General features: G+C 35.0%; 1 protein-coding gene across 5 annotated transcripts in view; it reads right to left on the bottom strand.

Annotated features, from left to right (window-relative positions):
* Positions 1–25,974, bottom strand: part of phactr4b (phosphatase and actin regulator 4b) — an 82,670-nt gene that overhangs the window by 44,756 nt on the left and 11,940 nt on the right. For 3 of the 5 annotated variants that reach the window (XM_056474909.1, XM_056474910.1, XM_056474911.1), the window contains exons 2-3: positions 17,067–17,178; positions 15,083–15,127 (exon numbers count right to left, since the gene is read on the bottom strand). In XM_056474909.1, coding sequence (XP_056330884.1) covers positions 15,083–15,095 — 13 coding nt within the window. In that variant the 5' untranslated portion in view covers positions 15,096–15,127; positions 17,067–17,178. Of the gene's footprint in view, positions 1–7,210; positions 7,462–15,082; positions 15,128–17,066; positions 17,179–25,974 lie in introns of those variants that run through there. The other 2 variants (XM_056474907.1, XM_056474912.1) reach the window with 1 other exon arrangement.

The following is a 25,974-nucleotide window of genomic DNA, read 5'->3' as shown; positions in this document are numbered from 1 at the left end:
TTCAATGAACATGAGTTGATTATAACTGCAGATCAATGATAGTGCGAAACAGCCTACTGTAACAGCCGTCTGTAATTATATTAAATAACTAAATAAATGAACATATATAGACACATAAAGACCCTTACAGTCTCCGAAATGTTACCAACTACAGAAGAACTACACACAGCAGACATTTTCGTCCGTATTTAGGTTCAAAACAATACAAATTATAGCCTAGTCAGTGAAAACCTCTCATCTGTGTCTGTAATCTTCAGCAGCACATGTAGCCTCTGTTAGACAGTAATTCCGTCAATCTGAGTTCATAATAGTCCAAAATGTGAAGATAATAAGTTAGTTATACATGGCATTTTGTTCATGTTTGCTGAGAAATAATGTGCTCCTTTTTTTCCGGCTTCTCCTTTGTTTCTTCACGCTTCACTCTCGCGTTTGTCAGTGTCTGACAGGATCGGGTTTTAAAAGCACGTCAATAATCAAGCGCAGGTAATTGTCATCAGCTCAAGAAGTTTGTTATTTCAGATATAATGTTAGACGCGCGCGAACGCTAGCAAGAAAGCGAAACCGCTCGCGCCTCAGACTGGCTCGTAAAAAACTACGGGGCACAGGGTAAATCTGCTCTTCTTCTTGGCTTTGTGGCTGTTTATCAAGATGACGACAAGGTTTGTTTGAGCCCAGGTCGACCATGGATCGTTATTATATGTATATATAATTCCGCTGTAATGTCTCGGCTCGTCAGCTGTGTTTTTCAAACATGGCGGGTTTTTTGTTTTCATTCTGGCTTGTTGCGTAAGCGAATGACGTATCTCTGTAAACCAATAGCGTTCAGCTGCGCGTCTAGCTCCGCCTTTTGGTACCCTTTCTCGTCTTTGGTACCCTTTCGAAAGGGTGACGAAAAAGTGGTACGGTACGGTTCGGTTCGGTACGCTTTTTGACAGTGGAAACGGCTATAAAAGCGTACCAAACCAAACCGAACCGTACCGTACCACTCAGTGGAAACGGGCCATTAAGGACAACCAGCTTGATCTGGCCAAAGGCATCAAGACTCTGGGGTGCTGTACGGGTCAAACACCTGACAGCCTGTAGTAAATAGATTGACTTCTAAAAGGCATACAGTAGGCTTGTGTATTAAATACATTTACAAAGAGGAAAACGAAGGACGTTTTTGCTATCATTTTTGTTAGTTTCAGTTAGTTTTGTATGCACACAATACAGTTTGAGTTAGTTCTAGTTAAAGAAAAATAAATAAAATCACGTTTTTGTTTTTTTTCAGTTAATGAAAAAGATTTTACATTTTAGTTTTCATTTATTTATTTGTTTTTGTTATAATAACCTTAATACCCATTCGAAATAAAATGGCTCAATAATTATTTATAATTATACACTAATATTAATAATTTGATAATGGAATAACATTAATAATATATATATATATATATATATATATATATATATATATATATATATATATATATATATATATATATATATATATATATATATATATATATATATATATAATTTATTTTTTTATTTTTTAACTTATATTTTTAAATATAATTTTATTTAAATGTACATTTTATAAAATGTAACACTTTTACATGAGGCATTAAATATTTTTTAATAAATGCTCATTACAAAAAAATAATAAATATATTTTTATATTTTAATTTAATACTTTCATTTAAATTATAATTTTCTAACAGTTTAATTACGTTTTTGTTTTTAAATAATAACATTATTTTGTAACAATTTTTTTTTATGTTATATACAGGCACACAGCTATAACTAGATAAAAATTGTGCCATTAAACAGTCCACCTCTGTTGAGAACCGCTTTTGTCTAGGGTTAAGCTTCATTTGGACACATTGTTGTAGGGATAAAAAGTTTCAGATACTTCCAGCAAATTGACATTTGGCCGCAAAGAGAAACCTCTGGAAACAAACGCAGTGTCGGCAGAGGCAAAAGTGAGCGCAGACCACCGAGAGAACAAAGATGCCTGTATTGTGACATGAAACCAAGCCGTAGTGTTTGGCTGGGGGACAGTAAAGACTTGATTGCTTCCTCTGTGCAGTAACTGAATGTCAGCTGCGCTTTGTCTGCATGTTTGTCATCACTATCGGTGGCGTCTCACACCCTGCACTGGGGGAAACTGCACAAAGATCATCGTGATTCAGACTTCAGGCCTTTGCACACAAATAAGCAGTGTTCAAATGTTTAGAAATAGTGAATGAGAAAGGTTGACAGCTGTAGACTTGATGTAATGTAAGATACAGAACTTTTGACACATGGTCAAAAGCAACACGATTATCAATGTATTTGTCTACTACTTTAGAACATTTGGGATTTTCAACCATGTTTTAAAAGCAAAAGAATTTCAAATTTAGTTTTTTTTTGTCTCTGCTACAAGGAGCAAGAGGAAAAAATACCCACCAGGGTTTAGTTCATAATCACAGCTGACAGAAAGGTACAGTTCCTGTGACTTCATATTTCACCCGTAGAGTATTGAAGGGATCAAAAAAAGACAGACATGTCTGAATAATTGCAGCACAGATATTCAAAGACTCCCACCGCCCTCCGGAACGGCTCCATGTCTGGTTTCCTTCCACTTTCAGCTGAGACCCACTGCTGAGTCATAACCCGTTCCTGCTGTGCTGAAGTCAAGCCGAGGTAATGCTCACTGAGCTTAACACTTCTAAAACCTAGTCAACTGTCTCTTACTGCTTCCACTGGCAGATGCTTTATTAGAGTGCTTCTTCAATGTCTTGGAACCTCAAAAGCTCCACCAGAGTTTGCTTTTGGCAAGTTAAGTTAAAAGGATGTTGTTAAGACACTGGTATAGTTCAAACCAAGTTCGTTTTCATTCTTGGTTGAAAAAAAGAAGTTTGAAAGTAGTATACGGATATTAAACCTTCAGAAGGCAGAATTGTAAATATGTTCTGTTGTTAGTGTCAGTAGCTATGCGTCAATCTTTTCTTTATTAAATAAATGATTTGCACGTCAGAAGACAAATGCTGACACATAAAGAATGCGTGGTGGCAGTTGCAGGCATGAGACACAGAGCAGACGCTCTTCTGGAGACAATTGATAACAACACTAATAGTGAAATGGTTACGGCATTTTAGAATGAGCGAAACAACATTTTAGACGTTTTACAATGTGCTCAGCCTGCTGGTTTGTCCATTCACCAACATTTTTACCATCACATGATCTCTCATAACAAAATCACATTAATGCGAGTACTGGAATTTGTTCAGTAAGTGTTTACATCATAGTTTAAGCGCATCTTTTCTTATCGCATAAAAAGTTTATCCTACTCAGTTATGCGGATACACTTATTATGCGTATTTTCAAAGCCTATGTGCTTCTTTTTTATGCGTACACCCAAAATGCACATAAAAAACAGCTAGTGTATCCACTAAACACAACAACAATGGTGACTGTAAGAGAAGAACAGTTTCATTTAACGCAAACAGCTTTTTCCAGCCCGTCCAACGCTATATAACAGCAATGCGTAACTTTCTGATTTAGTGGCTAATTCATATGAATTGATACGATTTCATTCATGAAAAGTACAATTTGCTTCTATTATTTTTGTAAGACTGAACTCATACAAATTCATCCGAATAAAGGCTGGCTCACACTGTGAGATTTTTTTAGAATTCTGAACGATTGTAGCATGTCAGACTCCACGAACATGGCTCCCATGTCACACTGTAAGATCTTAGCCATAAGCCGTAACGTCAGACTGAACGACAATGAAGATGTACAAGACATGGAAGAAATCTCTTCCGGAGTTTGACGTCATCCACCTGCGACACTTTCACTATCCCGCTTTCTGAAATGGCTCCTAACATCAAACGTAAACAATCTGTAGAGGCAATTTTGCACACAGCGTGTCTCAATAATAAAACCAGGAAGAAAAAAACAGCTCCTATTGGTTCTTGGATTGACGCTCAACGCAGCTGCTGTCACACTGCAGGAAAGTGTCTGAAATCTTCTGACACAGCCAGAACTTCATTGGAAGGAAAATCTGATCGCAACGGGCACTAAGCAGCTGTCTGTGAACATGTCAAACCAACGATCAAAGATTTTAGCCAAAGATTTCAGGAATCTTTTAGGATTTCCCAAATTGGTCTCAGATGACAAAATCGCGGTTGAAATCTCACAGTGCGGGCAGGGCTTTAGCCACTAAACTGACAAAAGTAAAATAGTTATGCTTTCTTGTGAGATCAGGCTGGTCAGTCGCATGAGAGGCAGCATCACAGCATGCCACATCTTTATATTTCTTTTCTTTTTTTGCCATGGACAGACAGCAAATGGAATTTAGAACATGGTGTGATTCTGTGATGCTTTTCGTCCAGTGTGTGACCACCTCAGAGCCGTTAATTATTTTCCGTAAGCAATCATACATGTGCAGATACATCTTTAGCAGCTCTGCTACTGCATCCTCCAGTGTACTCTTGTTGCTTACTTGGTGCTGTTGTTTTGGATGTTGTTCTCCTGTTTGACCTCCATGAACATGAGATACAGATTAAATTGTACATCAAAGAAAGCGGAGTGACTACACCAACTGACTACGTAATCTTCATGGACCAATGGTTTCTCAGAGCCAAAAAGAATACCATATTGTTTTAAAGAATACCAGGGCCTTTATGGTTTTTACACCTAAATCTCTTTGCCATTTGAGCATGAAAAAGATCTGCAAATGTACAAACCACATTCTCCTTCAAAGGATTTTAGTGCTGAACCTTCTTCCAGAAATACACATCACAGTATCCAGAATTTCAACTTAAAATGTAATTTAACTCAAGCTCAAGGGCACTAGGACTGGTTGAGTTGCATTAGTAGTGTGTCGCTATTTTCAAGAGATGCAGTTAAACTGATCTAATATACTGATGCACATGTGATTTACTCAAAGGCTGTTAACTTCTGGCTTCCACCCAAAAAAGGCCATTAACAGCATAGTGTGATAAATGATCCATGTGGTATTTTGAGCTGAAATTGAGACACCTGAGACATTTATACAAACTTGCAAAAAACTTTTAACAAGCAAGACTGACAATATTTTTGTACATTAGTAAGAGTGGAAGCAGACATAAAAACACATTGATGTTTGATATTACCAACGGGTATTTTAAAATCATATTGAAAAATGCATTACTAGGGGTGCACATAATGTTTGGTCTGGTTCTCAAAGGAGTGCCTGGAGGGGTTGCACAGTCGTCATACCGTTTAAAGCACAGCCATCTTATATGCTGTCATTATTATGTATACAGTAAATGCTCATTTCTGCAATACATTGAAATATATTGCATATGTATCTTGACATCTTTAAAATCCAAACATTAACGTGTATTTTAAATTTGTGATTTGCATATATTGCCATATATATATCCAGCATTGAGCAATCAGCTGATTTACCACAGTTCTCGAGCTTGTGGCCGGTGTGTGAATGAGAGAAATCATGACTGCCACTATCTGAAGTAATATGGGAACAATCCCGTTTGTAAACATCTATCTTTATTCAAATCCAACTTTATGTCGTATTCTTCCTCCAACTCACATTGAGCATGGCAAAGTTGCACGAGCCTACAGTATGTACTACGTCCTTTGATTCACAGCCAAATTTATTAAATACAAGGTAATGTAAACTAAATTCAAAGACTACTGGCACTGCTACTTGCAAAACAAATAACAAGTACATTATTTTACACTGCTAACAACACATTTTAACACCTTTGTAATAATTATTTTACTAATGATGCATGAGGAAAATCCAGATTTTTTTTATTAACTTGGGTAACAATATTCCAAAAATGTAAAAAATGCTTCTTTTGCAGGGTATCTAGTGTGCAATTTTTATTTTAATTGCGAATGTGCACCTGCATACCAGTCATGTGTAGGCAGGGCTTAATTTGTGCCGGAACACACCGGATCTGGCACCTCTGAAATGTGATCCGGCACCTCATTTTACCGATACCCCTCCTCAACCCCCGTCCTCCCCGTCCGCTGTTCACTATGTTCCGGAGAATTCGGTTCCCCCTGTTCCCCCTTCACAGCGCATGCACAACTTTACAGCTGGTTTGATGTACACAAGTCACGACGCCATGAATTCGCTCCGTGAACTGAATCAGTTTATAGTCGTTTTGCTGTATTTGCATAAGACCAGTAACAATGTAAATTAACGAATTATTTCTGAACAGAGCTACTCACCTATCTGGTGAAACTGTACTTATGTAACAATATATAAGGCTGAACAACAAAATATTGCATTATCCGTTTTTTTTTTTTTATTATTCTAATATCGCACAACCCTACTTCATTCTGCCAACACATGACTGGGGATAACCTGGTACATCAATCACAGGCAATCTGAAAGATCATGTAGGGTAATTAACCACAATTGCCTCAACATTAGATTAAAATATTGTTCAGCAACTTCTGTCAATTTAACAAGAAACAAAGATACAAAAATTGTGCACTAACAAAGTGCACTAACAAAGACAATAAAGACTGCACCCTCGAGCATCAGTGGCCAGTAATCATCTTGAGGCCCTAGAAGTGAGGTTTACTCACATAATTCCTACTAGACGGCTTCAACAATAATAAACCTCATTCCCACCAGGGTCACGGCACCAATTTAACTATTTCAGTTCTACACTCATTACTTGAAATAGTATTTGATCCACTGTTGGGAGGTGTTTGCATGACAAAAGTTACCAACGTGCCAGACTGACACCAAAGAACAAGTTGACAGCCAACTATGTGCTTTGGCTTTGACAAGCTCCATCACAGACTCAAAATACAGAATTGACCATAAAACAACCAACAACATCCAACTAGATGCAACAGTGGGAAACATAATGAAAAAACAATAGCCGACTGTCGCTCAAAACCCATTTGGGACAAGCATTGGCTTGGTTTCTCCCAGGCTAAAGACAGTAAAGGCTGTAGCTTCTAGTTAAAATACATTTCAATAACAAAAGAAAACAAGTATTAAAATAGTCAGATCAAACTTTTATTGTTGCATTAATGCCAATTTTGGAGTTTTTTATAGCTTGACAGTGCTTTCTGGGACTACATTCCCAAGGAGGAGATGAGTGGATTCCTTCTGCTTTGGACCAAAGAAGTCATCTGCATATGCATATTCTCTGGAACTCTCCCCTGAAGAAAACATTGATGCCTTAAAAGACTCTTTTTCTTGACTCACCCAAGTATGCGCAGGAGTTTTGAGGTGCAGTCTCTAGAGGAAACGTCTGTCCCATGCTCCAGCCCCCTAAGGGCCTCTGTTTACAGCTCCTGCCTAGGTGCAACCCAGCGGACAGCAACAGCAGGTCTAGTTCCCCAAAGTCTTCTGCTTTTCCTTTTAGCTTCCAAAAACCCTTTTCCTGTCACCCAACGTCGATCTCATGATTTCTTCCACCTTCCAACCCAATGTTCCCAAGCTCCTCTCTCTCTCTCTCTCCTTTGAGTGGATCTCATGCCAACTGCCCTTCTTTTCTTCCAGCGTACTCCTCCTCTCCTCCTTCCAACTCTCTCCACCCCCTCTCTCACATGGGACCCTCCCTCCACACCACTTTCTCTCCCTCCTCTTCATAAACGAGCTCGCAAAGCAGATCAGGGAACAAGCCGACGGATGCCTATCATTCCTTAAAGCAGAGGTCAAAGTGCAAAGTGAATGTGTGTGTGTGCTTGCGTATGAGTTCTGATGAACAACAACCAAAATAAGGGCAAGGGATTAAAGGGAAGTTCTGCCAGCGGAGGGAGAGATGGTATCAGCTGGGCGGACATTTGACTTTTGTGCTTAGGGGAAAAAAAGCGAGAGGAACTGATCATCAAAAAAAATAAAAAATAAAATCACGTTAGCCAACATCTCAACTGGAATGTGAGATGTTCCTGACATTAAAAAAGAACATCTTGCATAACAACCTTCAAATGGAGTATTCTCTTTGAAGGCTGCGAAGATGCAAGATAACAGATGTAAAAATATAGCTGATGGTTGAAACACATGGAAAAAGTTAACCTAACCTTGACCAGACCTACCTAAATTCCACTATTTCAATCACAAAAGAATGATTCTTGTGCACTTCTGTTTAAATAAAGGATGAGATGTTATCCAACTGGTGACTGGGACATTTTAATCAATTTATTATTCCATTTCACAAAACTAAATAGATTAAGTTCAAGTCAGGGTTGTTAAAAAGATTACACTTAAAAATTGAGCCGTTTCAATCCAAATTATGTAAAATATTAACAATCTCATCCACCTAAAAGAAAAAAAAAAGTCACGCTTTATTTTGATGAGCTGTTTATTAAATTTAGTTTACATTGAATCTACATGCCAACCAATTCTCATTAGATTATAAGGAGACTGTTAGGGTTAGTGTAAGCTGACATGTACTTGCAAAGTTTCTTATAGTCAGTCTGTTGAAGGAGCAGTACCAGCAGATATTAAGCAGACAGTCTAATAATACTCAAATGGATTACCAAAATTAAGTGTTACCAAAAAAAGAAACAAAATGGTTGCAGCCCATTGGAATGGACAATTATTTGTGAATAGTTTGGGACAAGTACAAATTAAATAAGTCTTATCGCAGACCATTACGGGTGGCAGAGTTTTATCCTTTTGTTTTCCACAGAGAACAAAGTCAGACAGGTTTGGAATGACATGAAGGATGAAACTTTTATTTTCCTTTTAGGATTTATACAGAAACAAAAGACGTTCCCCTAAGAAAAACACTCTTTTTAGTTAAACATTCAGTCTATCAGAATGCACTCAGTGATCAGCGGATCTGGACTCCTGCCCTCTGCACGAAGCAGTGGGTAATACACTTTAGCAAATCTTCATCCACAGGAATTTCAAGAATGCAATTTTATCCGGCAGAGTACATTAGCGGAGAATGGGAATGTGGAAGTGTGTAGCTTGTGTAACTTAACTACAGCAGATTGCACACATAATCCCATTTCCTACAGCCTGACAACTTCTCAATTCACGGCAGTTCTGTCCCAAACCCCTAAACTGCATTGATGTGTTTATAAAAACTACCTTTAAACTAGATGAGAAGCATCAGCCATGCTTCAGATCCATCCTGTGATCAACAACGCTCCAGATCTCTGCTCAATATCAATGCCTACACTGTAAAACCCAACAGTCAACTTTATCAAATGAAATGAGTGTAGGTAACTCAAAATTTACTAAAAGTGAATTCTACTCATTTGAAGAGTTTTGAACTCAGTGTTGAAGGTATTGAGTTAATTAAATACCTCATTACTTCAACTTAAATGGAGTAAGTTCACAGTACTCGTATAGATAATTTTTTTTAACTCAAATGGTTTGTTGCAATCAGTTTCCCCAAACGGTTCGAGTTGCCTTAACCTATTGGGTTTTACAGTACTCAGTTGGTTTGAGTTCTCTTCATTTATCGGGTTTTACGGTGCTCAAATTGCTTCTTTTACTCAAATGGATTAAGTTCACAGTACTCATTTGGACTAGTTTTTAAATTAAATGGTTTGTTGCAATTGGTTTCCTCAAATGATTTGAATTACCTTAACTTTTTGCGTTTTACAACAATAATAATAATAATAATAGTAATAATAAAAACACATTTGCTGCAAGTATATTGGTGCCTTTATGTTCTTTAAACCATCAAAGTCTTTAATCGCAAACAATTTTTGTAATGACATCAGATTGAGTAAATGATGACAGACTAAATTAAAGTTTTTGGGTTGTTTATTCTAAAAAAATATATATAAAAAAGTAGTGATGCTCTTATATGGAAATTTGCCAGATACCAAAACTCTTAATATTTGGAAGTCAATAAGTGATGCACAGACTGATAAATCTGAATGCGGTGCGTCCCACACATAGACTTTACATGGGCGGGCCGCCCAAAAATATTTAGGGACAAATTATTATTATTTTTTTTAACAAACATCCGCGAATAATAAAGTAGTGGAAAATATCTCGTTTACCCGTTTCCTTCTGTGTGTGCTTGAGACGTGTCAACAGAGACCCACAGAGATGCACCTTTTTGGAATTAAAATATTAGTCCGACCTGGGTTTCTAAAGCTCCTAAAATGTCTGGGATTCAACTTTTGCTTTTTAAAGCCTGTGTGCATTTTTGCATTACTCTTTTATTAAAGACTACTTTCCGCTTGCTTCACAGCTGACAGCGTGCACAGCCGCGAGAACGAGAGAAAAAGTAAATAATAGATTCTTTAAACGATTCAGAAACTTTACTATCTGCTTGTAAAGGATGAAATGGCTGGTCTAAACTGAATGCAAAATAAATGTACACTATTAGTAATGGTTAATCAACGCATTTACCTTAATTAAATAATCTACAAGTTTTAATCGTGTAATTATGATGATTTTTTTAGAGATGTTGTCTGTTTTTATTCCTGCCATGATTATTTTATTAATTTGATGTTAATATATTACATAGGCTATTTTATGTACATATCTAAATTGCTTTGGCATTTAAGTTTGCTTTGAACTTCAAAGAGAGAGAGAAGCAGATTTTACCCTGTAAGAGAAATAGTGGATTTCTGTTTTTATTTTTTCTTTAACCCATTCAAAAAAACTGTGTAAAACAGTGTCATAATAAATACAATTACTGTTAAAAATTAAGTTATGTTTTGCTTGTCACATATAGTTAACTATTTATGTGAGGTGGGTAAATGGTGTGTTTCAATACGACTACCACCGCAAGTATATTTCAAACCTGTGGGAAGCACTGTAATGTTAATAATGTTAACCATAACAATAAAGATAAGGTTTCCGTGCTGATGATTATATGCAAGACAACACACTGTGCATCCCTGAAATAATCCATAACTATAATAATCCATGAATCAGATTAAATATATTGGGTCAATAACTTTCTTTTTAGGGCAAAAAATACAACATGAGAAGGGACGTAACGCTTCACCTGACTCACGATGCGATCTGATTTACGATACTAATCTCACGATTCATGATTTTATCACGATTTTTTTTTTATTATTTGACACAAATTTAAGGTGAAGAGCCCTTTCATTTTTTCACAAATGCTGCACTTTTTTTTATTTAAAAAAAAAAAAACAATTTTTTCTGCAATAACTACATTGCAATTTTAAAACAAAATACAAATAAAAAAAGTGAATAATTAAAACTAAAGAAAACTCTTTAATAAAACAATCTTAAACTTCAAAATGTTTAAAATTAATGTCAAACCAAAAATGAGCAATACAAATTAAAGACGGCAATAGCGCCCTTTGCTCCTGGGGAATGGCCACTGGCATAAAATACTGATTATAATATACAATATGTGATATAGATAAGCAAATTACTACAAGCTGCATAAAATGAATTGATAAAGAGAGGGAAAAAAAAGAGGGAACAATTTAATACCTGGATCTGTATCTAGCAGATTATCTTTTAGTCTTTTCTCTTTTAGTCTTTTACATTTTCACTATGAAAACACTGATATCTGTAACTTTAGCACTCGTTGGAGCAAGCGGAGCTGCCAATCTTCCGGTCAGCGTGGTTTGGCTTATTAAAAGCTTTTTGCGTATAGATGCCTGTGACAGTAGTTTTTCACTACGCTGCATCATATTCGTTGTTCTGTTAGTGTAAGTAATCATCTTTTTGCAGTGTTTTCACACAGTTTGTGTTTGTCTGGCGCACCTCACGGCTGTCATTTAAGTCTACCGCCACACCTCTTGCTTGCCGCTGTTGTGCAGGTAAAGCGAGTTTGCGCCTGTAAACACAGCGCACCCTCTGTTCAAAACATGTATCAAGATTCATTCAACATTTCTACCAATTTGAATCTTCACATTTTGAAGAGAGTTTTAACCTGCTCACGATAAATCATTATATCCCTAATTAGAAACTAGCTTTTATATGTAAATACCAAAAATAATACAAATTAAAAATTAAAGATGTTTGTAATGTTACAAAAGATTTAAATATTCTATACATAAAAAAAAAACATCAGGATTTCCTCAGAAATCATTAGAAGCACAACTGTTTTCAGCATTCATCATTAGACAATGACGATTATTCAAAACTGCTGTTTTCAATTTCAATGAAAATTTCGCAATATTATTGTTTTGCAACTATAAAATATAATTATAAATTATAAATCAAACAATATGCAGCCCTGGTGATTATTAGAGACTTTCAAAAAAATATATATATAATAATAATAATAAAATAACACTAAAAACCTCAAATTTTCAAATGGTGCAACCTAAAGTGACTGACTATCTGATGCAACCCGAAATTTATACAGTAGATGGGAACATTAAGCAGAATAGGGCATTAGAATAGAACTGGCTTATGCTGTAATAATATTAGGCTCCTTAAGCTGAACACGTCCTTCAAATGTTTGAGGAGAACCAAGAACAAACAATTCTTTCTTTCTGTGGTGCAGCAACTCTGAAATCCCCAAACCATGCAACAATAATGCTGAATAGGGGGCAAAGAAGCAGAAGGGGAAAACCGCAATTATACAACATAGACGAAAGAAAAACAAAAGCAATAAAGCAAGCAATGGCGAAAACACAAGCAAAAATAGCTTTGTCCTACATGGTTCCAACATGTTACATAAAATTTGTACATCCAAGTTGAACAGATAACAATCAGAAAAGGAACTCTGACCTACTCCTCTCTCAACTTAAATCATTCCAAAATCTCGGATATCTTTGCAAGCGTTCCAAGTTCAGCATCACAGTAAGAACACATGTAAAAAATAAAAATGACTCAGAGGATTGAACTGAAGCCCTGCTTTTCTCTGTCCCAGTTACAGCACCTACACTGGGCATCTTTCCAAAGAGACAGAACAGAATCAGCTCATTGGTTCTGCCCAGACCCAGAACCCGACATGACCTGGAAAACAGCCTTCAGATCTGTTCAAGGAACCACCTTCATATCCTTTCTTAGAGGGCGACATGAAGCTTTTAACTAGCATTCTATTGGCGAACAGGAAGCTTTAGACAATTACTAAGAATCCCATTTATAGTTGTTCCTCATTAAACTGTGCACACAGACAATAACAAATTATGTTGTAACAGATCACAGTGGAATGAAACACAAAGTTTAACAATCATCTGTGTGTCACGAAAGCAGCAAATAATTTAAAACCATTTATATCTAAGATGACACAAAATGACTAGCATGTTGCATGTAATTTCAAATCTTCTAGGGCTTGAATGGGCAAATACACAAAAAATACACTAAATTAATAGAAAATAACCATCTTGAAAACTCAAACAGTGAGTTGGGAATTGAATGGAAACAGTTATAAAAAAAAAAAAAAAAAAGATGCACGTGTATCAGCATATGGGGTCCGTGCAATTGCTCACATTATGATTGCAATAACCTGGAATGAATACAAAACTGTGCTGCTTTTATAACATTATTAAGACTTAATGTACATTTCATCTCAAAGTTTAAGCCATATTTCAAATGGTTTAATTAGCATCTTTGTTAAAATTAATATATTTGTGATTTTATTACTTACGGTTAACTTCTCTTCTAAGTATTCCATTGACATTAGTTAAGATGCTCAGGACCTTTTTGAAAGCACTGACCCTATTCCTCCAGTAATGCTATTGACTAATATGCAAATGTCTTTATGATTTTTTTTGTAAAGTTATATTTTCTGTTTTTAGTAGCTATGAGAAACTTGATTTGCTTACCAAACAAGTGGATCTGAATTGGATTTGAATTGTAAATCTTAAATAACAGTAGTTTTTTTTAATGTTTTAAATTGTAGTTACTGTACAAAATTCTGCCCAGAAAAAACAAAAACAGTCCGCAGATTCTGTCTGAGCCTGGCTATGACTAATTTAAATGTTGTTTAAATGGAAGATTTTTAGTTTTAATCTATTAAGCAAAATCCATCAATAAATGCAGCTAAAATTGGTCACAAATATACCAGGCACTTGTCTTGCATTATTATTAAATTTTAGATGACTGTTTAAAGAAAAAAAATAGAAGAAGAAGAGTATAGACTCAACATCCACCAATGTATACAGCTAATTTACTCAAAACTTCTGGGCCTGACAGAATTCTTCATCTTTAAGTTAGCCAACATCACACCCACAAGAACAATAACAATAGACATCCCTGCACTTCAAACAACGTGCTTGGCAGAAATTGAAGTAGTCAATTAAGCAAATAGAATTTTAGTAAAGAACCTGGACATCCCATGCCATCACCAAAATGGGTCTTCATTTGGAGAAATAGATACTCCCTTCATTAGAACTCCTTACTCATCCTTCATGTAGTTAATTTTAATAGAGATCTGAATGATTTTATTTTCTTTATCTTAATCGACTATTGCTTTCAGTGTCAACTAGTAGGAGTACCATGTAGTCGACTAGAACCACACATCCCTAGTTAAAAATACACCAAAAACTTAAAAGCCATATTATTTTCGCTCCATTTTAATCGCTACATCAACAGAAGCCCTTTTTTTTTGCTTTTTGAAGATATTCTACCAAGATGATAAAAGGCATATTCTCATTGTAGTGTGGACTTTGAAAACGGAGGTATTTGGAAACAATGAGACTTGTTTAACCATCTGATGCATACGTTACCAAAAGATGTTTATATATCAGTATGTGCTGGATATTCTATGTTCAGAGTGTTGCCCATAATAAACGTCACATTGTACAATAAAGAGAACTTGATTATGTCTGGTCTGAGCATCACCTCAGATAATTTACTTTTATACAAGCTCAATGATTGTAGCAGAGGATTTTTTTAAATGTATGATTTGAACAACAACAACAACAAAAAAACTTCGGAAAACAATGTGGAAAGAGATCATTTTGAAACCAAAGCAAGATAATAAAAACTCATGTCATCTGTAAGAACTGCATTCCTTATTGTAATTCCTTAAATCTTTCCTAAACTAATCTAAAGGATGTCTGTCATGTTTAAGTCGGTTTGAATAAAATCATCTCCTAAATGAATAAATGTAAATGTGACAGACGCAGCCTTAATAAGCACCATCTACAAATGGAACGGTTTCCTCGTAATTATTCAGCATCATTAGTGTCAACGCCGAGCAAAATAAGGCAAAACACTCACCTCGATTTTCCATTACAGAATCTGAGACACAACAACAAATGGATCCTGTAAAGCAAAACAAACCGATAATTAAATGAGCACCACTCATTGCTATAAACAGATAATATGACATTAGGAATGATTTAATATAACAATGTCAATTAGAAAAGGTGCAACATCCACTCTTAAATCCAACCATATTGGTTAAAATATGTGACATTTCGGCTGTTATCCAGAGTTTTATTAATAATAAAACAATAAGCCACAAGAGAGGTTGTGATTTACTATCAGATTATAGAGATAGGGCTTTATAGAGATATTTCATCCCAAAATTCAAGTTTGGTTTAATTTACTCACCTTCAGACCTGTATATGATTTTGCAGCTAAACATTTCTTAAATGTTTTAAGATAAAAATAAAATAAAATCTTGTATGGTCTGAGAATTAGACAAATTAACTGTACATGTTAATGATATATACTACTTCTAAATGATATTTACTATTATATGCTAAATGGTATATAAATAAAAAGACAAACAATTAAAACAAAACAAAAAGTATAACAAAAACAAACAAAGCTGAATTATAAAATTATTGTATAATCTAAAAACAATATAAAAAATAAAAAAATAGCAAAAATAATTATTCTTTTGACAAATGAGATGTATAGAATATATTTATGCATATCTTCCAAATAAAATTTTTAAGAAAAAGAGGACCCTCGCAAAGGTATAATAATTCATTCATTCATTTTCTTTTCGGCTTAGTCCCTTTACTAAACAGAGGGCACCACAGCGGAATGAACCGCCAACTTATCCAGCATATGTTTTACATAGCGGATGCCCTTTCAGCCGCAACCCAACACTAGGAAACATCCATACACCCTTACATTCACACACATACAACAAGGACCTTCCCAGTGTGAAAATCAAAAATATAGAAAAATAAATATATAAATCAATAAAAAATAAAATAAAAATGTATACCGGTAAACATCCTGAAAATTACCGGAATGACTTTACCAGTAGATAAAAAAAAAAAAAAAACGCTGTTCACACAGGCAAGAACATTCCAGAATTTTTCCAGAAAATACCATTCACACATCCATTCCAAAATACCGGTATATTCTGACATCATTAACCAGAAATGACCTCTAAACAGCTCCGCATGTATTTGTAGCGATTTGTATACATAGAAGGGTTCGGCCTTTTGTTAATGGTTGATGGTACTTAATATGTATGTGTGTGCTGGCGCTCACCAGCTGCTTCACGTGCACACGCATCAAGCAACTGAAGCAAAGCTTGAAGGTAAACAAACAGCTAATTATCATGAGCATTTTATAGATACTTTTTAATCACAGTTGGCATTAAGAAAGATCATATAAACATTATCTGACTAACATCTAGCAGCTAAATGTGTCAAGAAAAATATTCAAAGACTTTTCCAGGCTTTTTTTTTATTGTAGCCAGGGGGCTAACAGTAGGGGTATGATTATGCTAGCACATAAGCTAACTGGGCTAACTAAAAAGTTTAAAAGATAAATGCTCATTGTCATAACCCATTCATGCCTTTAATTATACACAAGTATAGGAAAGGGTCAATATAACCCTTATACATGCCATTTTAATGGTGAAATGAAATTGTCACGCTTTTTACATTACAGTATATGAAATCACGTTCATAATTTATATACTTTATAAATAGGTACTACAAACTATACCTATAACAACTCCAGTAAAACAATAGGATCACTTGGGGTCCTAAAGTCAAACCCAATCCTCAGGGGGGACTCGATTTCTCACCACACTGGCAAATTACCGGTAATGTGACAGCTTCTCTTTCCGGTAAATTGCCAGAACGAATTTACCGGTATTTTCAAAAAAGGCCTGTTTATACATGTTCCCTTTCTGGAAAATTGCCGGTAATTTTACAAAAAGGTCTGTATGTGTAAAAGGGGCTAATGACAGCTTAAAAATTTATCTATTGAGAATGAATGGCAGACGTACAATGGTGAAGGTCATTGGCGTTTAAGGGTGGTCGTCTGTAGTGCCTCTGTCCGTCTATATCAGTGGGTTCAGGGCAGCAGACCGTGTGCATTCACTCATCTCCAGGGGTCTCCTGTAATACAGAAAAACACTCACTTTACCAGAGGACAAACATCTCTGCAATCCCTCTGTGACTGTGATCACAGGTTCAGGAGCGATCAGTAACCTGTAATATTCTCAATGGCCTTAAAAAGCTATGAATGAGACTTCACATGTAAACTTTGGCAAAAAAAAAAAAAAAGAAAGTTCACCCAAAAATAAAAATTTACCCTTCAAATCTTTACAAGTTACTTTCTTCTGTTGAACAAAAAAGAAGATATTTTGAAGAAAGCTGAAAATCTGTAAACATTGACTGTAAACAATATCATCTTTTGTGTTCAACTAAAGAAAGACGCAGACCAGTTTGGAAAAGGTAAAAGGTGAGTAAATAATGGCAGAATTTTCAGTTTTCGTCCCTTTAAGTAGTAAGAACTTCATCAAACATTAGAAATTTCAAGGATTAATCAATTTATTGTTGTTAAACATATACATAAATACATCTTATTAATTGTTGGTTAAGCACAGTCATCATTAATATCGATAGTTGCATTATTTTTTGTCAAAATAAATTGAAGATTTATGAATCATCTGGAATGCATGGTTTGTTAGAATTTGACAATGTTTGGCTGTATTACAACTATTTGAAAATCTGGAGAGCTACAAACAAAATGAAATAATCAAGAAAAATTACTTTTCAACTGGTCCAGATTAAGTTCTTAGTTATGTATATTCGTAATGAAAAAAATATTTTTGATACATTCATGCCAGGAAATTTACTTAATGTTGTAATGTGAAGCGGGACGCTGACAAGGCAGTGCAAAATCCAAATCCAATTACTTGTCATAAAATTTAAATCAATCTAAATGATGAATTATTGATTTTGTTTTAAAATCCTCCAGGCCTTTTATTTATAGTAAAAACATTTACCTTTGGTTGAGGGATGATTCTGTGTGTCATTTAAACATCCTGTCAAGCGATGATAAAATACTCACATGACACACATTATATTGGCCCCGTTTCAGAAAGGAGGATAAGTGAAAACTCAGAGTATGTTAATCCTGAAATGAGAGAAACTCTAGGTTTTCGATTTCAAAATGGCACCCTGGAGAAAGCAGGGTAAGGCAAGCCTGTTTCTGAAAGAGAGGTAACTTTTACTAAGAGTCAGTTACCTGACTCACTCTGTGAACCTAACCTGGTCAGGAGCAGGTTTTATTCTTTAAACTCTAAGTGTCTATCGGACTCCTCCCCTTTTTTAAAGACAAAGCCTATTTCTCGCCTTAGCTTTAGTCATTTATTGCCTACATTTCAGTCACACAAACAACGTTATGAGAATGACTTGTCCTTTTTTGGGAGAAATACAATTAAATTCAATACCATAGTTTTAAGTTTTACCTTTGATATTACTTAAAAAATTAATAATTAGCTGAAATGTGACAGGAACATGTACTGTAATTAGATTAATGAGATTATTACTCGTTCTAAAAACTATTTTTTAGTACTGCTAACATTCTAAATGTCATATCAACATCTACCACTTGATAAATAAAAATTGCAGACACACAAGTGCACTTTAACATCTATTAAAATCTCAATTTTAGAAATTGCATCTTAAATTGATCAACAGGTGTAAAAGTGGGAACCTTAAATGAAACACTTCCACAGAACATTAAGTGAAGGTTATATGCATTCTTGTTTTGTCAAGTTTGTTGTAGAAACTATGCAGTAGCCTATTTTATGTAATTTAATGGAATCACATCTGGAATAACTTCAAAATTACAGCCAATTCCACACTTTTTTCAAGTGAAAAGTCTAAACGTCGCACATTACATTCCTTTTTTTATTATACTTCAATATGTAAATACTTTAAATATTTTAAATGTAAACTTGCGCATTAACTTGAACAGCTATGTTTTTCCACACTAACTCCCTGTTTCGCCGATGCAGTAGTGTTTTTTTTTAATATATAGTCATATTTGCTATAACTTGGCATAAGCACATCAAGTTCAGCTGGAGAAAGAAATGCTGATCACTTTTTTCCAGATGTTGCCATGGCGACTCCTAATATCTGTGCTCTATTGATAATGCCTTTTTATAGTTGCAGTGTGCACGCGTAACTCTGTATTAGTCTACTCAGACTTGATTGACTTGAGTATTTAATCTCTCGTTAAATCAACTCAAGTTTAAACTCTGAGTTGGTTGAACCTCGTTACTGAAAAAGGCCCATTATGTTTAATGACAAATCATTTTACTGATGATAAATCATGGGAATTTCTGAAAAGAAAAGAAAAAAATGACATTGATAATTAACCAGAAAAACAGATGTCACACTTCAGATTGATCATCTAATGTGACAAAAAAACAGTGATTTGTTTAAAACATCACCGGCTAACCTAAAAAAAAACAATTACGAGAAGAGCACAAGAAATGACCTCAAACAGAAAATTGGCAATTATCTGAAAGGCATAGATGGAGAGGATTGATAACACAGGCAAATAAAATGAGCGAAGCGAGCTAACAGAGGGATTCAGAAAACAGACAGGCCACATCAGGCTGTAATGGACTGTCAGTAGAAGTGGAGGATGGATGAATGGAGGAGAGAGAAATGCTAATGAATATCTCCTGGGGCATTGATCGATTCAACCCGAGCACAGACAGACCTCAGCCTCACTGAACTTCCACTTTTGCTTCATCCCAATGAGAGATAAGAAGACACTGTGCTTTGTGCGATATGTCTTATTCAAAATACAAAATAAAATAAAAAACAAGTTGACTAAAAAACAGACAGTGACACTGGAATATGCAGCTAAAGTATAGCTTGTATAGGGAAGAGTATAGTGTGTTTTGTTTTGTTTTTATAGGGAACTTCTTTGATGGTTGATTAAACATGGACATTATTACTCTGCATCGCTTCAAGCCAGTTTTACTGTAAACATATTCTAAATACATATTACATATTTAGAAAACTATGATTTTGACATTCTAATCAACAGAATGATATAATTTGTGACTTCATACACTCTCAAAAAAAAAGCTACAGGAGGTGTCACTGACTATGTTTACATGGACATCAGTTATCGAATTATTTGCCTTAATCTAGTTAAGACAGGGTGTTTCATTTTTAATTTGTCGACTTTAACTGCAGTTTGGTACTTTCACTTTCCTTCAGTGCGCATTTCATGCATGCCCCCCGTGAGAAAACGAGATATTGGATGCAACTATGAACTGCTGAAAGAGTGCGGTTTAAATGGAAGTTTATACCGCATGCTGAATGGAAGAATAAACCTCAGTATTTCACGATGCAGGTGTCTGTGGTCATTCACTGACTCAGTAGGTGCAAAGAGTGTCAAAGAGCCGTGTGTGTGTGTGTGTGTGTGTGTGTGTGTGTGTGTGTGTGTGTGTGTGTCCTGTCGCAAAACGCAGCGAAAAGTCCTACATGACAGTAATAGTTTGATTAAGGTGTTTACATGTCTGTACTGCACTTGAATAATGCAACTAAAATAGTCATTCTCCACATGTCTTAATTTGATTTCTCTTTAGTTCGATTATGACCTTAATCTGATTAAATTAATCAAAAATTGCTGTTTACATGGTAGAATATTAATGAAAGTATTGTCTTAATCACATTAAAACAGAATTATTGGTGTCTATGTAAACATACTCACTGGGGCAGTATCTTTTCAAAAGGTACATATTTGCACCTGAAGGGTCCATAATGATACCTCAGAGGTACCTTTAGGTACAGGAGGTACCTCTTTTGAAAAGGTACTGACCCAGTGACAGCTCTTGTACCTTTATTTCTGAGAGTGCATTTTAATGTTAGTATTTACCTATTTTGTTTTTCTAGATTTTGCATAATATTTTATTGATATTTGGAAAGAAAACACGTTTAAATATTTTGACAAATTTTATTGTGAAATATTATGATCATTTTACATAGCGTTTAAGTTTTCTGTTTTTATCTAACCATAATTTTTTAGCATCCATTTCATATTATCCAAGTTGAAAACAGTTTCAATAGTTATGCAGAAACCTAATTTTCTCAACAAAAAGCATTTGTTAAAAATGAAAATATTTTCAAATAATAAAAAATAACTGCAACTTTTGATATTTATATATTTGCACTGAAACGACTTAAAGCAGGGATCACCAAACTTGTTTCTGGAGGGCAGGTGTCCTACAGATTTTAGCTCCAACCCTAATGAAACACACCTGAACAAGCTAATCGAGGTCTTACTAGGTATACTTGAAACATCCAGGTAGGTGTGATAAGGCAAATTGGAGCTAAACCCTGCAGGGACACCAAATTAGGATTAGATTTTTGCAAATAGTATAAACCATAACAACAAAAAACTTCAACAGGGATGCACCAGTTCCACAGCTTTTAACCAATACTAATTCATTCTTCATTTAAAAAATTTTTTTAAAAATATTTTGGTGAAAAAAAATGGGTAAAAACCTAGTGGTCTGAAAAATAGCAGCAATAAGTTCGTTAATTAAATAAATTAGTATTTCTGAGCTACACTGTTATCCTTACAAGTCTTTTATTATGTAATTAAATGGTTGGTATTCTAAATATGCCTGAAAAGACTTTTCTGGAAACTAAATTAATGGTACACTCAATGACATATTAGTGAGTGTGTTAATTAAATTATGCTAAACATTTAAGAAAAAGAAAAAAAAAAAAAGAATACAAGGAAGTAAACAGAACACATTCTAAGCCTACACCCTTTTCATCTTTTTCAACCATACTGCAGATATAAAGCAAATATATATAGCATTTGGAGTTTTGTAGATGTTGTTTCTCCTTTATGAACAATGATGGTCTGCTGAGTTCCACAAAATCTGCATCTGTCCATTAAACAGGCAGGAATGCAGCAAAAGCAGTCGATTTCAGCTACAACTATTATCCTCCGCAGTCTCACATTTTTGAGGTTTCAGACACCAAAATAATCCTAAAATCATGGCCATTTGTGTTTGTGGCTTCCTCAAGAACAGTATGATCAAGCCTAAAGCTCACACTGTGGAGAAAGATCAAATTAAAGAGGACATGCAAACACAAAGCCTCAAAATGAATGTTTGTTTTCTTTTATGAAGAGGTTTTTCATGTCCAGTTGGGTTTTTTTTTTTAAAACTACCCACTATATTACAGTTATAAAGTTAATATAAGAAGTATTTGGAGCATATTGAGGTTTGTTATATAAAATTATATATTGTGTGTTATATTGTATACATATATATATATTGTATACATATTTATGTATATATGTCTGTGTGATATGTACATGTTTATGTAAATACACACATGCATAAAAATTTTCATTTGTATACATTTTGTATTATATTCAAGAACTATTTTGCATTAATATTACAATTTGACTAAAATAATACAGTTTAAATCAGAATTATTAAACCCCCTTCTTTTTTAAATATTTCCCAAATGATGTTTAACACGGAATTTTAACAGTATGTTTGATAATATTTTTTCATCTGGAGAAAGTCTTATTTGTTTTATTTCGGCTATAATAAAAGCAGTTTTTATTTTTTACAAACTATTTTAAAGGTCAAAATTATTAGCCCCTTTAAAGTTCTAAATTTTTCGATTGTCTACACTGTAGAACAAACCATCGTTATACAATAACTTTTCTAATTACCCTATCCTCCCTAGTTAACCTAATTAATCTATTTAAGCCTTTAAATGTCACTTTAAGCTGTATAGAAGTGTCTTGAAAAATATCTAGTCAAATATTATTTACTGTCATCATGGCAAAGAAATTAAACAGAAATTGGGAAAAAAAATAAACAGGGGGGACTAATAATTCAGGGGGCTAATAATTCTGACTTCAACTGTAAATAATGATATGTTTAATATAGAAAATAATTTGCAAAAATATGCATGAGTATTTATGTACAAACATAATAAATATACGCAGCACACATACATAATGTAAATTAGGGATGCACCTATCTAATGGCCGTTACTGAATTAATTTAAAGCTATTAGCATATTGTCAATAATATGAAAAACGAATGTCAGTAGTTTAATTATATGGAGGATTTTTTTTCAAATATTATTTTAAAAATTATTAAAATCTTGCAAAAAGCATTATATAATTTGTACAACATATCTGACATACATTTAATATGTACAAAATGTCAAGCGCTGGCATAAAACCATAAAAGAAATGGAGGATAAAAGAAACCAACTGCACTTCAGTGAGTCAATACTTTTCTGGAACAGCAAAATGTATGATTTACATAAAAGCAACAGCACTGGCTTAATTTGTTATTGTCATAAATAAATATGTTCTATATATGTGTCACATAAATATTACTGGTGTTAAAAGAAATATTTCATAAACACTCATCGGCCACTTTATTAAGTACACCTTACTAGTACCGGTACTAGTATCCTCAGAGATTTTGGTCTATATTGACATGATAGCATCACGCAGTTGCTGCAGATTTGTCGGCTGCACATCTATGATGTGAATCTCCCGTTCCACCACATCCCAAAGGTGCTCTATTGGATTGAGCTCTGGTGACTGCGGTGACCATTTGAGTACAGTGAACTCATTGTCATGTTCAAGAAACCAGTCTGAGATGATTTGCACTTTGACATAGTGCGTTATCCTGCTGGAAGTAGCCATCAGATGATGGGTACACTGTGGTCATATGGGATGGACATGGTCAGCAACAATACTCAGGTAGGCTGTGGCGTTGACACAATGCTCAATTGGTGCTAATGAGCCCAAAGTGTGCTAAAAAATATCCCCTACACTATAACACTACCCCAACCAGCCTGAACCATTGATCCGAGGCAGGATGGATCCATGCTTTCATGATGTTAATGCCAAATTCTGACCCTATCATCCGAATGTCACAGCAAAAAAAAAATTGAGACTCTTCAGACCAGGCAACATTTTTCCAATCAACTATTGTCCAATTTTGGTCAGCCTGGGTGAATTGTAGCCTCAGTTTCCTGTTCTTAGCTGACAGGAGTGGCACAGGGTGTGGTCTTCTGCTGCTGTAGCCCACCTGCCTTGAGGTTTGAGGTGTTGTGCATTAAGAGACGCTCTTCTGCATTACTCGGTTGTAACGGGTGGTTATTTGAGTTACTGTTGCCTTTCTATCAGTTCGAACCAGTCTGATTCTGACCTCTGGCATCAACAAGGCATTTGTGCCTAGAACTGCCTCTCACTGGATATTTTCTCCTTTTCTCTTCATTCTCTGTCTCATTCTCCCTAGAGATGGTTGTATGTGAAAATCCCAGTAGACCAGCAGTTTCTGAAATACTCAGACCAGCCCGTCTGGCACCAACAACCATGCCACGTTCAAAGTCACTTAAATCATCTTTCTTCCCTTATTCTGATGCTCAGTTTGAACTGCAGCAGATTATCTTGACTGGTGCATTCCTAAAGTAAATACAAACTTTTATTTTAGATGAGATTTATTATTGCCCAGCAAGAAATTTTATTTACTATCATCTTTGTTGAAAACAGTTTTTCTGCTTACCATTTTTGGCAAATTGGTTAAATGGCTCAAAACCATTCATCATTTATGACCAATCTAAAAGCACACAACTATTTTGTTTTCTTTTAACAAGTACTTTTTTATATGTACATTTGTGGTTTTATATAAAGCTACCCCTGCTGTTCTTTTATCACACTGTTCTTTTATGATCAGAACCTGAGAGACAAATACAGTAAATATAGACTCTTAGATAGAGGTGTATTGCCATTATTGTTGCAGACGTGGACACACTATAAAAAGCAGCAGGTCTGCAGGGAGCCCACGCCGTCCCTTATGCAAATCTCATTGAGAACAACACGCGAAACCACTGCGTCGGTGCAGTGACCGGGCAGCTGGAATACTAATACAGTGCAACTCGCTCTCCACTTCAATCCTGTCAGAAAAATCAAGCAGCGTTTTCACAATACTGAAATCGATCTTCAGAAGTCTAATAGTTTCATAGCTGCGCTGTGTTCGTTCATGGTGCTGAAGCGTGTCACAAATAAGGATCTGAAAGCAGCTTTAATTTGGATTTTGCTGGAATTCTCTGTGGGTTTATTGTTTGTTGGTCTCCGAATCCTTACATTCTTGTTTCGGGTAGAGTGGTTAGTGTTGTGACTGTGGTATTGAAACCACAGGGTAATATTGACCAGAGCTATGCATACATCAAATAATCAATCCTGCCGTGTGGTTGTATAGTCTAGCCGCTGATACAAACTAGTCTTTTAGATCCACAAGCCTAAGTTTCTACATTTGCTGAGTCTAATCAATTATTTGCATTATTATTATTGTCCTCAAGACTTTTTATGCCACTTTTAAACCACAAAACAATGGTGGAGAAACTGGCTTAGTTTAGTTTAGAACATAATAATAGCCCTATATATTTTGGTACACTTTAAAATTAAAGATTCCACAGCAGGGACTTTGCATTTTTGGTTCTTCTCAGCCAACAGTTAAGAACCATTTATTGCTGAAGAACATTTTATAACCTTTTTTTCCCCACTATAAAGAACATTTTGTGGAATGAAAGGATTCTATACATGTTAAAATTTCTTCATGGAACCATCAATGCCATTAAAAAAAATAAAACTTTATGAGTCTATGTAGTGCAGTATGTTAAAAATCATGAATGGAGCATCTACTTTATCTGATAAACTATACTTGTCTAAATCAGCATATGACTATAGATTACACTTCTTCAAACTACCAAAAAGGCAAAGCATTCTGTCTTTACAGAACAATAAAGCAGAACACAGCTAGTTAACAGCAATTTTAAATACTGATTTCTTAACACTTTTTTAAATGAACTGTCAAAATTGAG

Source organism: Danio aesculapii, chromosome 16, assembly GCF_903798145.1.
Source record: "Danio aesculapii chromosome 16, fDanAes4.1, whole genome shotgun sequence".
Taxonomy (NCBI): Eukaryota; Metazoa; Chordata; class Actinopteri; order Cypriniformes; family Danionidae; genus Danio; species Danio aesculapii.
The sequence above is the reverse complement of the archived record's forward strand: the minus strand, read 5'-3'. Positions and strand labels throughout refer to the sequence as shown.